A 16669-nucleotide genomic window follows, 5' to 3' on the forward strand; every position below is an offset into this window, starting at 1 on the left:
GTCTTGTCGATGAGGACAGTTTGGATTTATTTAATTATTTTCTCATGATTAGATTCAGATGAACTGTTTTTGGTATGAGTATGACATAAGTGATAGTGTGTACCCCTCAGTGTATAAAATCAGAAGGAATATACTGTTAAATTGTCTCTAGGTTAAGCTAAATTTGATCATTTGGTTAAGAGGTTGTCTACAAATCAAAGAAGTATCTTTTCCTCTTTGCAATTACAAAGTAATCTGTGGGGTGATATTTTGAGTCCTATTTCCTTACCAACTTTTCTCTCATTGGTTTTAGGATTCTTGCTTTAGATTTTACATTTCTTTTTATTTTTAAGTAATCTCCATACCCAATGTGGGGCTCGATCTCATAACCCCAGTATCTAGAGTCACATGCTTCTTTGACTGAGCCAGCCAGGTGCTCCTCTTGCTTTAATCGGTTATTATATTGGGGTTACAAAATGGTGATGTTTATAATTCTGTCATTCCTTTGACATTTATTCGGTGTCTTTATTAATATAAAGAAGAGCTTTTCTTTTTTTTTTTTAAAGCTCTTCCTTTTTATTTCCCTTTTCTTTTTATCTTCCTTTTCTGATTATCACTATAGACTCAATTGATTTTTTTTCTTTAAATAGTGTGTTATAATAATATAAAATGTATAATACATAATAATAAATACAATGTTGTTTTCATTATTCTTTTTGGTGCTCAAATTGTATCACATTTGGCTAGGGGAATGCCCTCAAGCCAATTTCTGTGTCTTCATTTATCTCTGAGTTCTTTCTTGGTTAACATGCAATATTATGTTCCACACTCACAGTGTACTTTTCTTGTCCTAGACCTAGAAATAGCCATTTTCCAAGATACCCTAGTTCCTTTTAGTAATCGTATCTAGAAAGAGATCTGCTTGCTAGGTGGGCTTATTAATAACTCCCGCCCCAGACACATACCTCTCTCAGGCTCTCTAGTTGTCTAGGGTTGCATTTGAGAAGTTTGAAGCCATTCTGATTTCTCTTAATTTGTGACCTGCCTTTTTTCTCTTTTAGAATCTTCCCTTCTGTGGTCTGTAGTTTCCTGATGGTGTGCTTTGATATGTGCTGGGTACTTGGTGAACCTGTCTGGAATTTAATCTGGAAACTGTTCTTTGATCTGATCAGTGTCTTTAAGATCTAGGAAATTTTCTTGAATTATTTATTTCTGTTTTCTTAATTCCAGGACAGATAGTGATGTTTAATCTTCTAGATTGGCCCTCTGATTTTCTTTCCTCTTTTAACATTTTTTATTTCTTTGACTTCTTGCTCTGCTTCTAGGATATTTCTTTATTTTTATCTTCCAAAAAGTAATGCTGATTTTATTTCATTTTTGCTCTCCAATTTTTAATTTCTAAGAAATTTTTGATCTCCAAATATTTCTTTTCCTTCTTTCTTTCTTTTTTTTTTTTTAAGGTAAGCTGTTCTTGATTTTCTGTTAACAGCATTTTGTCTTAACTTCTGTGAGATTTTAGATGTATGTATTTACATATCTCTTGTATATAGTTTGTTTCCACTAAGTTTTTTTCCCCTCAGTTTTTATTTATTTATTTTTTTTGTTTTAATCTCTGACTTTGTTGGTAGGGGTGTCTCTCAGATGTCAGGTGATTCCTTGATTGACTCCTCATATTTAAGTGTAGTGGACATAAGGCACTGATTGGAAGCTCTAGGTATGTGGGTAGAACTTGATTGTGAATTTCACTGTGAGGTTATCTAGCTGGGGTGTTCAGTTGGTGAGCCTTTGGTGTTAATATCTGGAGTTATTTCTTCTGGAACTGCTCAGATTCCCTAGAAGAGACTTTTCCTCTCTCCTGTCTGGAGGGTAGAGATCTTACTGCCAGCATTCTGGGATCTGAGTTGGGGAAGAGAGCATTTAGTATATTTAGCTATATTAATCCTCTTGTTTTCTGATCAGTACTATTGTCTTCAACCTTGGGTGGTCTCCTCACTCTATTCAGAGATTATCTTTGTAGTCTCTTTAGTATTTTGCCAAAATGGGGAATGATTGTTGCTCAGATGACTGGAGTGGAGTTTGCTGCTTAAATAGATTATCAACCAATATTCCTTACTTCAGCTCTCCATTCACTCCCAGTTCTATAAGTAGTGGCATTCCTATCAATTCTTGACATTTTGGATATTCTAGAGAATAAATAAGTTTATCCTTGGTTTCTCAACTATTGGCTTAGAATTCAGTTTTCTCAGATGTGATGAAGTGTTTTTTGTTTTTTGTTTTTGTTTTTTTTTTTAACCCACATGTCCGGTCAGCTTTCAACATTCTAAAATTTTACCGTTCTCTCTTCTCCTTTTTCTCTTCACTGTGTAGACTTAAACTTTTAAAGAAAAATCTTCTGTTATTTTATTGTTTCAAGGAGTCAAGGTTAAAAAGCTTGTATTCAGGCTGCCATCACACTAAATATTTAGGACCCCACTCTGGTGCTCTGCCATATTTTTGTTCAGTTAAATATTCATGTGGGATAATAAAATAGAGGGGATGCGCAGATGTTATTCCTGGTTATCATCATTAGAGATTGCAAATTAGCAACTGTAGAGTCAAACTAGCCCACAACTATGTTTGGTTTGACTTGTAAAATATAAAAAAAAAAAAAAAAAGTGTTTTTTGTTGGTTGATATCACTTCATATTTGTTAAATATCTGGATTTATATTCTGCTGACTCCCAAATCTGAATCTCAAATCTCAAGCTTGGTTTTGACATTTCTGATTCATGTTGAATCTTTTCATATGGATATTCCACTACTATCTCAAGTTCAACAAGTCTGAAACAGGCTTAAAATCTTTGCTTATTCTTGGATTGGGTCCTTTTCTGTGAAATGTGCTGCAAAATATTTACTCTGGTACAGTTTCTTATTTTTAAGTTATTTGCTTAGCAACTTTTTAGACCCAAATACACAAATCATAAGTCTGTAGCTCCATGGATTTTAAAAAAGTGAATACACCTTTATAACCACCAAGCTCAAGATTTGAACATTATTTTTTTTAATATTTTTTTAAAAGATTTTATTTCTTTATTCATTTGACAGACAGAGATCACAAGTAGGCAGAGAGGCAGGCAGAGAGAGGGGGGAAACAGGCTCCCTGCAGAGCAGAGAACCGGATGTGGGGCTCGATTCCAGGACCTTGGGATCACGACCTGAGCTGAAGGCAGAGGCTTAATCCACTGAGCCACCCAGGCACCCCTGAACATTATTTGTATCCCAAAAGCTTTTCTCATCCATTGTCTTCTGGTTATTACTACCCAAACAAGATGAAGAACATTTCCATCACCCTTTTATGCCCCTTCTCAATCCATTCCTCTTTCCCTCCACAGATAACTATATTCTGATTTCTATCACATGTTCTCAGAATTGATGTAAATGGAATCATAGAATATATTTATTTTTCTTGTCTAGTATCTCTCACTTCAAATGTTTTGAGATTCATCTATGTTATTGCAAATACCAATTATTTGTTTCTTTTCATTGCTGTGTAGTATTAAGTTCTAAGAAGTTTTTTATCTGTTTACCAGTTGGTGGGTATTTGGGTTGTTTTCAGTTTGGGCATATAATGAATAAGGCTATCATAAAATTAGTGGACAAGCCTTTCTCTAGCAGATGTTTGTATATCTCTTTAATACATGCGTAGGAGTAGACTTGCTAGGTTATATTGTAAATGTGGGCTACCTTTTATAAGGAACCATTAAATAGTTTCCCAAAATGGTTGTACCATTTTATACTGTCATTGGCAATGAGAATTTTAGATACTGCACATCCTTGCCAACATACAGTATTGTCTGTCTGCTCTAGTTGAACCATTTTGGTACATATAAAAGGTGGTTCCAATTTGCATTTCTCTGGTGACTGACATTGAGTGCCTTTTCATTTGCTATTTTGTCATTTGTGCATTTTCTTTTGTAAAATGTCTGCTCAATAATTTTAGGTTTAGAAACACATTGAGCAGAAAGTACAGAGTTCCCATATACCTTCCTCTCAACACAGTTTCTTGCATGAGTGTAGTACATTTCTTACAATTCATGAATCAGTATTGACATGTTGTTAACTCAGAGTTTACAATAGGGTTCACTCTTTTGTATTATACTGTATAGAGGGTTTTGACAAATGCATAATGTCATATCTACCATGACGGCATTATACAGTATAGCTTTCTGAAAAATCTCTCATGCTTCATCTCTTTCTTCATCCCTTCATCTCATCCTTCATCGCTCCCCACAACCACTGCCAGTCACTGACCTTTTTACTGTTTCTGTAATTCTGCCTTTTTCAGAATGTTCTATAGTTGGGATCATACAGTATATGTCATACTAGCTTTGTTCACTTAGCAATATGCATTTAAGGTTCCTCCATGTCTTTTTGTGGCTTGATAGGTCATTTCTTTTTATGGATAAATAATATTGCATTATAGGGTTGTACCACAGTTTATTTATCCATTCACCTGTTGAAGGACATCTTGGTTGGTTCTGACTTCTGGCAATTATGAATAAAGCAGCTATAAACATTTGTGTGCAGGTTTTTGTGTGGAATAACTTTTTAATTCATTTAGATAAGTACCTAGTGATACAGTTGGTAGATCATACAGAATGACTATATTTGGCTTTTTTAAAAGATTTTACTTATTTATCAGAGAGAATAGCACAAACAGGGGGAGTGGAAGGCAGAGTCTGCTGAACAAGGAGCCCAATGCAGGATTTGATCCCAGAACCCAGGGATCATGACCCGAGGTGAAGGCAGACCCTTAACCAACTGAGCCACCCAGGTGTCCCTGGAGGGACTGTTTTTAGCTTTGTAAGAAGCAGGCAAATTGTCTTCCAAAGTGGCTTTACTATTTTACACTGTCAATGGTAATAATGAATGAAAGTTCTGTTGCTCCACACCCTCACCAGGATTTGGTATTGTCAGCATTTTGGATTTTAGCCATTCTAATAGATGTAGGTAATATCTCATTTTAATTTGCAGTTCTCTATTGGCATGTGATGTTGAGCATTTTTTCATATGTTTATTTGCTATCTGTATATCTTCTTTGGTGAGTTATCTCTTCAGATCTTTTGTATGCTTTTAAATTTGGTTGGTGGTGTTCTTACTGCTGACTTTTAAGTATTTTTTGTATAGTTTGTGTATTAGTTCTTTATCAGATATATGTTTTGAAAATATCTTCTTCCATTCTATGGCTAGTCTTTTCATTCTCTTATCAGTATCTTTTTAGAACAGAAGATTATTAATTTTAATGAAGTCCAGCTTACTAGTTTTTTCCCATAGATCACGTTTTGGTGGTGTTTCTGAAAACTCATTGCCAAACCCAGGGTCACTTAGATTTTCTCCGATGTTAATTTCTAGAATTTTGTGTTTTACATTTATGTCTGTGATCTATTATGAGTTAATTTTTGTGAAACCATTCATGAACATGGAATATCTCTGCATTTATTTAGACTTTCTTTGATTTCTTTCATCAGTTTTGTGGTTTTCTTCATATAGATCTTGTATGTATGTGGTTAGATTTATACATAATTCATTTATTGGTGCTAAAGTAAGTGTTATTGTGTTTTTAATTTCAAATCCCAGTTGTTCCTTGCTAGTTTACTGAAGGGCAGTTGACTTCGGTATGTTAACCTGGTACTCTTCAACCTTGATGTAATCAGTTACTATTCTGGGAATTTTTTTGTAGATTCTTTGAGATTTTCTACGTAGACAATCATGTCATCTGCAGACAAGCCTTTTCTTTCTTTCTTCCCAGTATGATTACCTTTTATTTCTTTTTCTTGTCTTACTGGGTTAGCAATGAATATCAATATGATGGTTAAATTGGAGTGATAAGGAAGAACATCCTTGCCTGTTTCTGATCTCATGGGGAAAAACATTGTTTTTCACCATTAAGTTTGATATTAGTTTTATATTTTTTTTCTTTTAAATTTGTTAAGATGTGTTTTATAGCCCAGAAAATGGTCTATATTGGTGAATGTTCTGTGTGAGCCTGAAAAGAATATGTATTCTGTTGTTGGATGAAGTATTCTCTAAATGTCACTTAAATCCGGTTGATTGATGGTGCTCTTTAGCTCTTTTTTTTTTTTTTTTAAGATTTTATTTATTTATTTGACAGAGATCACAAGTAGGCAGAGAGGCAGGCAGAGAGAGAGGAGGAAGCAGGCTCCCTGCCGAGCAGAGAGCCCTTTGCGGTGCTCGATTCCAGGACCCTGGGATTGTGACCTGAGCCGAAGGCAGAGGCTTTAACCCACTGAGCCACTCAGGCACCCCTCAATAGTATTCTTAACTGAATTTATTGTCTGCTGGATCTGTTAATTACTGTTAGAAGAGGTTTTTTTTTTTTAATAAAGATTTTATTTATTTATTTGACACAGAGACAGCACAAGTAGGCAGAGAGGCAGGCAAGAGAGAGAGGGAGAAGCAGGCAGAGAGAGAGGGGGAAGCAGGCTCCCTGCTGAGCAGAGAGCCTGATGTGGGGCTCAATCCCAGGACCTGATATCATGACCTGGGCCGAAGGCAGAGGCTTAACCCACTGAGTCACCCAGGCACCCCTGTTAGAGGAGTTTTAAGTCTCCAACTATGTTAGTGAATTTGTCTGTTTTCCTTGCTTTTGTATCAATTTTTGCCTCACATATTTTGACACTCTGTTATTAGTCATATACACTTTAAGGATTTTTATATCTTTTTAGAGATAAATAATTTTATTATTATGTAATGCTTTTCTTTATCTCTCATAACTTTCCTTGCTCTGAAGTCTACTTTATCTGAAATTAATATAGCTACTCCAGCTTTCTTTTGATTAGTGCTATCATAGTATATCCATCCCTTAACTTTTATTATCTCTGTGTTTTTATGTTTAAAGTTTTCCTTTTATACAACATATAGTTGGGTCTTGTATGTGTTCTCCACCCAGAATCGTAGAACTTCTGTAAGAAAATGTAGAAAGATATTTTCACATTACCTGGGGTAAGCAAAGATATTTTTAGAAGGATCACAAAAACCTACTATACAGAATTGGAAATTGGACTTCAAATAAAAATTTGTTCATCAAAATATACATCTTAAAGATGGGGTGCCTGGGTGGCTCAGTGGGTTAAAGCCTCTGCATTTAGCCCAGGTCACGATCCCAGGGTTCTGGGATCGAGCCCCGCATCGGGCTCTCTGCTTAGTGGGGAGCCTGTTTCCTCCTCTCTGTCTGCCTGCCTCTCTGCCTGCTTGTGATTTCTGTCTGCCATATAAATGAATAAAATCTTTAAAATATATATATACCTTAAAGAAAATTGATAGGCGAGCGACAGCTAGGAGAAAACATTTGTAAGATTTTTTTTTTTTTTTTTTGGACAGGACTCATAACCACAATATATAAAGAGCTTTTACAAATTAATTAAAAGGAAAAAAAAGAATAAAAATTAGGAACTTACGGTTTCTGGACTCACATGTAAAGAGTTTTGAAGGAAGAAATCACTCCTGTCTTTACAACAAGAAGAGAACTAATCAAACTGAAAATAAAAACCTTTTTTAAAAGAAGATTTCATTTGTCAGAGAGAAAGAAAGAGCATAGCAGTTGGAGCAGCAGGCAGAGGGAGAAGCAATTTCCCTGCTGAAAAGGAGCCTGATGTGGGACTTTTTTTTTTTTTTAAGATTTTTTTTTTTTAAATTTATTTATTTGACAGAAGGAGATCACAAGTAGGCAGAGAAGCAGGCAGAGAGAGAGAGAAGAGGAAGCAGGCTCCCTGCTGAGCAGAGAGCCCGATGCGGGGCTTGATCCCAGGACGCTGATGCGGGGCTTGATCCCAGGACGCTGGGATCATGACCTGAGCCACAGGCAGAGGCTTTAACCCACTGAGCCACCCAGGTGCCCCCTGATGTGGGACTTGATGGTGGGACCCGGGATCATGACCTGAGCCGCAGGTAGTTGCTTAACTGACTGAGAGTAACCCAGGTGTCCCTAAAAAACCTTTTTTTTAGATCCATTGGAGAAACGAGGTCATAGGGCAATCTGCTGCCCCCGGAATTGGAGAGACGGGCAAATAGAGACTATCACAGTTTACTGAGAGCAGAAGCTACTGCTAGACCTTGGTTGGAACACTTAAAGGTGATTGAGCGTACTGGCTGCAGAAATAAAATATTTCTAAGGGTCCAGGAAGTCCACCACTCTTTCATGAATTTTAGCTTCAGGACCCCTACCAGATTCTCAGAGTAAGGATCACAGAAAAATACTAACAGAGAAAGGAAAAAGTAACCAGTTTGAAATAAGCCCAGAGTGCTGTATTCTTAGCAAGGCTAGCTGGCAAAATTTTGATATGAATCTCATTACTTTAACAGATGTTGAGCTATTAATTAAGACTTTATTTCTTCTTGAGTCAGTTTTCATATCTTATGTTTTGTCAAGTACTTTGACCACTTTATCTGAGTTGTTGAATTTTTTTGGCATAAACTTATTTATAATATTGTCCTGTCATCCTTTTAATGTCTGTAGGATCTGTAGTAATGTTCTTCTTTGTCACTCCCAATATTAGTAATTTGTGGTTTTATTCCCTTGAGTTATATGATAGGAGGCTTGCAATTTTATGGATATTTTCAAAGATCTAATATTTGAGTTTGTTTATTCTTTGATTTCTATTTTTATTTTTATTATTTCCATTGTTATACATGTGGTTTAATTTGTTCTTTTTCTGTTTTCATAAAGCGGAAATTTAGGACAGTGATTTTTTGCCTCTCTTTTTAAATTTTCAATCATTTATTGTAATGATTTGAACAGTAAGTATGCTGTAAAATAAGTGATTTTAATTTAAAATGACTATAATTTCACCCCAAAATGACTGTAATTTCCTAGACATCAGTGTATCAATGTAAAGAACAAACACGCAAACAAGTGATGTAATGAAACTCAACTTCTATGGGAACATTTTCTCTAGTATAGGAAAATCAAAGTTTAAGATGTACTCAAATATTATATATATCATGATTGACTCTAAAATGACAAAAATAACATATACTTTTTAAGCTTTTAAAAAATTTATTAATTTATTTAAGTAATCCCTACCCCAACATGGGTCTTGACTTTATAACCCCGAGACCAGGAGTCACATGCTGTTCCAGCTGAGCCAGCCATATGCCTTTCTTCTTTATTACAAACATTTAAAGTTACATGTTTTCCTCTGAGAACTACTTTAGGTGCAGTTTTGAAGTGTTTTTATGATCTTGTAGTTTATAATATTTTCTTAAAAAAGACAAAAACAAAAAATATTTTCTTTTTTTTCAAAGATTTTATTTCTTTATTTGAGAGAAAGAAAGAGTGCAAGAATGGGGAGAGGAACAGAGAGAGGGACAAGCAGACTGTACTGAGCTCAGAGCCTGATGTGGGGTTCAATCCCATGCCCTTAGATCATGACCTGAGCCGAAATCAAGAGTCAGATGCTTAACTAACTGAGCTAACCGGGCTCTCCTTATTTTCCTCTTTTTAAAACTTTTGGTTTAGTGTATTTAATTTTAAATATTTGGGGGACTTTTAGGATGTATTATGATCTTTATTATTAATTTCTAGTTTGATACTCTTGGGTGAGTGAACATACTTTGTATGATTTCAAACCTTTGACATTTATTGAGAATTGTTTAGTGACCCAGCACATCATCTATCTTGGTGACTATTTCATGTGTACTTGAAGAGACTGTGTATTTTGCAGTGGTGGCTTTAGTGTTCTAGAAATACCAGTTAGGTCATGTTAGTGTTAGAGCAGTTCAGATATTCTTTTTCCTTCGTGTTTTTTGTTGGCCCATTCTATCAGGGTTAAGAGAGGACTGTTAAATATTCTACTACTGTGGTTTGTCTACTTTCCTGTTCTTTAAATTTTCTTTTATATATTTCAAAGCTCTGTTACTAGATGCATTCATATTTATGATTATTTTATGTCCTTGTTAACTTTGTGTCATAAGAAATGTCTTTCTGTATCTTTGGTAATATTCTGTGTCCTGAATTCAACTTTGCCTGGTGTTGATGTAGTCATTTTAGTTATTCCAGCATACTTATACTAGATGTTTCAGGGTCTACATTTGACATCCTTTTCCTTTTAACCCTACTCTTTATATTTAAAGTGTGTTTCTTATGAACAGCGTATAGTTGGGTCTTACTTTTTTTCATCCAGTGGGCAATCTCTATTCTACTTTGCAAATGGCATTTTAGACCATTTTTTTTTAACTCTTAAAAAGATTTATTTACTTATTTTAGAGAGAGAGAGTGGGGAAGGGGCAGAGAGAGAAAGGGAGAGAGAAAATCACAAGAGATTCCCTACTGAACTGAGCACAGAGCCCACGTGGGGCTCAATCCCATGAATCTCAGATCATGACCTGAGCTGAACCCAGGAGCCGGATGCCCAACCAACTGAGTCACCCAGGCACCCCTAGAGCATTTATATTTATGTAATTATTATTATGGTTGACTTTTCAATTAATTATCTTCTATTTGTCTGATGTATTTCTTTCTTTCTTTCCTTTTCATGATTGAGGTTTTGTGTGTGTGTGTGTATATATATATGTATATATATACGTATATATAGTATAAATATATATATTTGTTATAGTATATAATATATAGTATATATAGTATATAGTATATAATATATATAGTATATATAGTATATAGTATATACTATATATAGTATATAGTATATACTATATATAGTATATATAGTATATAGTATATATATAGTATATAGTATAAATAAATATATATTTATTATATATACATATTTATTATATAAAATATGTATATATACATATTTATTACATATACATATATATATTTATCTCTAACTCTGTTCACATACTAGGTATACATCTTTGTTTAACCTTTTAGAGCAAAATATGCATGCTTAACTCCCCACAGTTGACTTTCAGATAATGTTATTATACTTCATCAACAATATAAGAAACTTAGAACAGTTGTACTTATTCCCATCCTGTTTCTTGTGTTTTTGTTTTAATATAATTTACTTGTAACACACACACATAATTAAAACAAATTCTTTTCGGCTCAGGTCATGATCTCAGGGTCCTGGGATCGAGCCCCGCATCGGGCTTTCTGCTCAGCAGCGAGCCTGCTTCCCTCTCTCTGCCTGCCTCTCTGTCTACTTGTGATCTCTCTCTGTCAAATAAATAAATAAAATCTTTAAAAAAAAAAAAAAAAAAAAACAAATTCTTTTATACTTACTCACTTAATCTTTCTGTTAGGCTTTTTTCCTTTTTGCAGATCCAGGGTTCTAAGTGACATAAATGCCTTTAACATGATGAATTTTGTTTAGTATTTATTATAGTACACGTCTGCCTGCTAAAGAAAATTTTCTTGCTTTATCTGTCTGGAAATGTGTTTATTTTACTTCTATTTCTGAACAATAGCTTGTATCAGTATGGAATTCTTGGTTTTCAGAGGGTCCTTTCCCTCCCAACGATTTAAATATTGTGTTTTTTTCATTTTCTCCTCTGCATTGTTTCTATTTAGAAGTTCAGCTATCATTCTCATTGGTATTACAAGGTTTGCAATTAGGTCTTTTTTCCTTTTGTCTCCATATATTTTTAGGAGTTCGATTGTGATGTGGTTAGGTGTGGTTTTCTTTGTAGTTATATTGCTTGGGGGTTTGTTTAGCTTATACTGAATCTGGGGGTTGATAACGTTCATCAGTTTTGAAAATTTCAGGGTTCTTATCTCTTCAAATATTTCTTCACCATTATTTTCTCTTTCCTTTCTTTTGGGAATTCCAGTTACATGTGTGTTAGATTATTTAACGTTGTCTGTAATTTCTAAGAACTCCTCCATTTCTCTTTCTTCTTTTTTTGTTTCATGTTGGATAATTTTTTGGACCTATCTTAAACTTTACTGGACCTGTTTCTTTTGATCTCAGACACTGTTCCTCCTATCTTTATTCTTTGTATGTTTCTGTGTGTTTTAGTTTGTAAAATGTCTGTTCAGGTTGTCTTGAACATAGATAATGAACATAGAACAATATTCATAGATCAGTTTTTCTTCTGCATCTAGTCTGCTCTTAAGCCCATTGAATGAATTCTTTATTCTGATATTTTGTCTTATTTTCAGTTTTTTCATTTGATCCTTTGTTGTAATTTGTTTTTCTACTAAAATTTCCCATCACTTCATGCATATTAACTTTTCTTTCTTCCTAGAGCCTATAACATTTATAATAGTTAAAGTTTTCATTTGTTAATTCCAAGATCTAGGCCAGTGTACATATGCTTCCACTGACTTTTTCTTTTACTTTTTGTTCACATTTTTCTGCTTATTTAAGTATCTTGTAATTTTTTCTTACATGCAGGGCACTGTGTTTAGAATAGTAGAGACTGAGGTAACCACTTCTATGATAGTTCAAACTTTGGTGAATTGGAAATGCTCAAGGGAAGGCAAATCACGTAAGATCAGTGACATTATTTGTTTTGTTTTGTTTTAAAGATTTTATTTATTTATTTATTTGAGAGAGAGAGAGCGAGAGAGAAACGGCATCAGAAGGGGAGGATCAGAGGGAGAAGCAGGCTCCCTGGTGAGCCAGAAGCTGGATGCAGGACTAGATCCCAGAACTCTGGGATTATGACCTGAGCCGAAGGCAGTAGCTTAACCAACTGAGCCATCCAGGCGCCCCTTGTCAGTGACATTATTTGTATCCTGTGGGTCAGAGAACCATTAGAGTATTCACATGTTTTCCATTTAGGGGTGACACAATTTTTTTTGAAATGTCTCATATTTATAAAGGCAGACATCTTAGTAGAGGTTTTGATATAGGGGGAAATCTAGTCTTATTTATAAAAAAGAAAAAATCAGAGACTTAAAATTATAATTATGATAACATTATCACATTTTTACAGTTGACTTATGAGTAAGGTATTAATCTGTTCTAGAATAATTTTAGTTAAAGATCGTTTCCTTGATATGTTTTTAAATAAGATATGAGCATACAGACCTAGAAATGTAGATATATGACTGGATGTAACTGGGGCCAAATTGAGGTCATTATTATATGGTAGTATCAGATGATGCTCTTTATTTGTCCCTTTATAGTTTTGTATTTTTCCAGTGGTTATAGATTACTGTTAAAATTTTTTAAAAACAGCATCAGGGGCACCTTGGTGGCTCATTCATTAAGTGTCTGCCTTTGGCTCAGGTCATGTTTTCAGGGTCCTGGAATAGAGCCCCACGTCAAGCTCCCTGCTCAGCAGGAAGCCTGCTTCTCCCTCTCCCACTCCCCTTGCTTGTGTTCCCTCTCTTGCTGTGTCTGTGTCTGTCAAATAAATAAAATAAAATCTTTAGAAAAAATTAAAAATAGCATCATATACCAAAAGAGAATGGCAGTCTGTTGTGGAAATTTTGCTTGCATTTAGGAATATAAAGCTTAGGGGATTTGTGGCTAAATTTTATAAGTATTCAGGGTCTGGTCTCTGGTTTCTGGTCTTTGCCTAAGAATATAGCCTTGCTGTGTGTGTTAGCTTAGGTTTCCCAGAAAGCAAAGCCTGAGGTATAACCTTATATTTTACTATTTTTTTTGGAGTATAATCCTAAGGAAGCTAAGAAGCAGAGTTGAGTGAAAGGGAAACGAGTTAGTGAACTTGGGAGAGCAAGGTTGAGTTATTGAGTTAGCCAATGATGCTTAATGTTGATCAATTTCAAAGAACTTCTGGGAGTTCTGTGTATTATTGTACATTCAGCACATTTCATCCAGGAGGAGGAAAGGGGAATTTATCTTTGGTCTCCTTTTCTCATTAGTTAAGGATTCAGCCCACTGGCATTAACTGCTTACATTTCTGCATTGTGCTGTGAAGGCTTCATAGTTTAGTGACACTGGAAGCCTGAGATGGGAGGTGAGAGGTATAGAAGCACGAAGGAAGGCACAGTTGTGTTATGAAGTCGTTTGATTGTGTCTGGTGTTGCAAAAACTTCTGGTAATACTTTCATTTAACCTCTATCACTTATGCCTTCAAATACATTATAGGCATTACCATGAATTTTCAGAAAGCCTACCTGTTGTGGAGATAATACTTTTGAAGTATGCGTAATTCACATCAAATCAGGAAATAAGACAGGATGTCCAATAGTATACTTTGACTGTTGACTGACCTATTATATATATAAAATGTTATTTTACTCAGAAAAGATATTATTTATCATTTTACTTCATTTAAATTTATAATATCTTGGGTATTATCAAAATTATTGTTGGGGCGCCTGGGTGGCTCAGTGAGTTAAGCCTTTGCCTTTGGCTCGGGTCATGATCCCAGGGTCCTGGGATCGAGCCCCACATCGGACTCTCTGCTCAGCGGGGAGCCTGCTTCTCTCTCTCTGCCTGCCTCTTTGCCTATTTGTGATCTCTCTCTGTCAAATAAATAAATAAAAATCTTAAAAAAAAAAGTATAGGAAAAAAAATTATTGTAATGACATCTGCCCACCCATGTTATCACCTAAATATGTTCATTTCTGACCAAATGTTTGTTTTATTTGTTTATAAAAATTCTAATGATTTTAAGTAACCATGATAAAATTTAGGCATCTAATTTTTAAAATAGTGGTAGATTTTGTGACAGTTTGCAAAATATACCCTATCTTTGGGAATATAGGGTAGAGAATCATTAAATATCTTTAAACAGCCTTTGAGTTTACAGTCTTTCAAATTACTAGTGTATTATTTTTTTTGTTCTCTAGATCATGTCTTTTCTCATTTTTAATATCCAAATCAATGGGAAAGTATAAAACATTATTTGATTAATTTAAAAATTCCTCTACCTACTTTCAGTGGATTTTGGTAGTGAATATTATTGTAGGAAACTGACAGTTACAGTTTTTCTACCAATTAATTGTAGTGTCTTGGCCAAAAGTATACTCTTTGTGTTTGAGTTTCTCATCCATAGAGTATTAGTAGTAATATCTGCCATACATATCTACATCATAGAAATGTAGAGAAAATCAAAGTGTGTATATGAAAGTACATGTCAATTTCTCTAGGGCATAGGCTATATTTTACTAATTACTGCAATCCATCATGTCATTCAGTATGTATTTATTTTCAGTAAATCACTGTGAAAATAAATCACTATGGTTTTTCACTTGGTTTTTTTTGGATACGTAATATTATGTTTAAGTGCTTTAAATAGTGTAAAATTTTCAAGAAAATGTCTTTAAAACATCTTTTACTTCAATTTGAATTGAGTCTTTACTTTTTGATGTGATTGTATGTGGATGGGAGAGATACTATGAAAGCACATTAAAAAAAACTTCAGAAGTATTATACATGTACATTTTGTATTATACATATACAAACAAAACTTCAGAATTATTATACATATACATTTAAGATACTTGATGACTGAGCACCTGGATGGCTCAGTTGGTTAAGTGTCTGCGATTGGGTCAGGTTGCGATCCTGGAGTCTCAGAAGCGAGCCCCATGTTGGGCTCCCTGCTCAGTGGAGGATCTGTTTCTCCCTCTTTCTCTGCTCTCCCCTCCCCCCAACTTGTGTGCTCGCTCTCTCTCTCTCTCTAATGAATAAATAAAATCTTTAAAAAAAAAAGATCATGATGACCGATTTAGGTGTTACAATGTTACAGATATAGGTGAAGTGAAATAAGGAAACTGTGTGTTTGTGTAAATCATGAATTTTCAGCCTGTAAACTTGTCCATGTGGTTTAGATTATGCTTAGTAAATTGAAATAAATGGTAATTTTACTTATTTTAACTGTGTCCTTTTTGATTGAAGTGCTGAACTGATTAAGTATTTTAACTTGAAAATAATGTAACAGCTTTTTATAGAGTTTTCTTCTTAACTTTTCACAGGTATTATTCTGCTCTAAAAACTATGGAACAATTAGAGAATGTTTTTTTCCCCCGAGTTAGTCAGTACCGGTTTTGTCAGCTAATGATAGAAAATCTTCCTAAACTCCGTGAGGATATTAAAGAAATCTCCATGTCTGATCTCAAAGACTTTTTGGAAAGCATTCGAAAACATTCTGACAAAATAGGTGAAACAGCAATGAAACAGGTGAGATTAAAAAGGAAAATTTTAATTTAATGTTATTCAGTAGTCTAAGTTAGAGAATATATCCAGAATTTACTTATTTTTAGTTACATAAAATGCTTATTTTTGTTTAGTTTTATTCTTTTCTTATCTTTCCTAAACTTTGCTTAGAATGGATTTAATCAGCATTTTCTTTTGGTTTGCAGCTATTCCATATTTAAGTAAGTTCAATCTAATTCGACTCACCGGCCTATTTGTCTCTTGGGAATCTTCCTGTGAATGTGGTATTCTGTTAACTTGTGCCAGCAGTCAAATTTGGTATAAAATTAGCTGAACCATGGCAGCCACAGAGGCAGATGGGATTCCTTTTATCCTAATGTTCTAAATTGCTCTCTTTAAAAGTATTATCTTTGAATTAACTCCTACAGGCCAATAATAAAAAGAAAAGTGGACAAGATTTGGCAGATATAAAGTTAATGTACCTACCTCTTGAATCAGCTGTTCTTCTCCTAGATAATTCCAATGAGAAATAAAGAAAACATGTCCTTGTGGTGTTCATACCAGCTTTATTCACAGCTCGCCCCAAACTGGAAACAACCCAAATGGACATCAAAAGGGAATGGATATACAAATTGTGCTATATAAAAACAA

General features: G+C 34.4%; 1 protein-coding gene across 2 annotated transcripts in view; it reads left to right on the forward strand.

Annotated features, from left to right (window-relative positions):
- The window catches only part of EXOC6 (exocyst complex component 6), a 216824-nt gene that overhangs the window by 44728 nt on the left and 155427 nt on the right, over positions 1 to 16669 (forward strand). For both annotated transcript variants that reach the window (XM_046027815.1, XM_046027816.1), the window contains exon 6: positions 15838 to 16042. In XM_046027815.1, the coding sequence (XP_045883771.1) occupies positions 15838 to 16042 (205 nt within the window). The remainder of the gene's footprint in view (positions 1 to 15837; positions 16043 to 16669) is intronic.

Source organism: Meles meles, chromosome 13 (assembly GCF_922984935.1).
Source record: "Meles meles chromosome 13, mMelMel3.1 paternal haplotype, whole genome shotgun sequence".
Taxonomy (NCBI): domain Eukaryota; kingdom Metazoa; phylum Chordata; class Mammalia; order Carnivora; family Mustelidae; genus Meles; species Meles meles.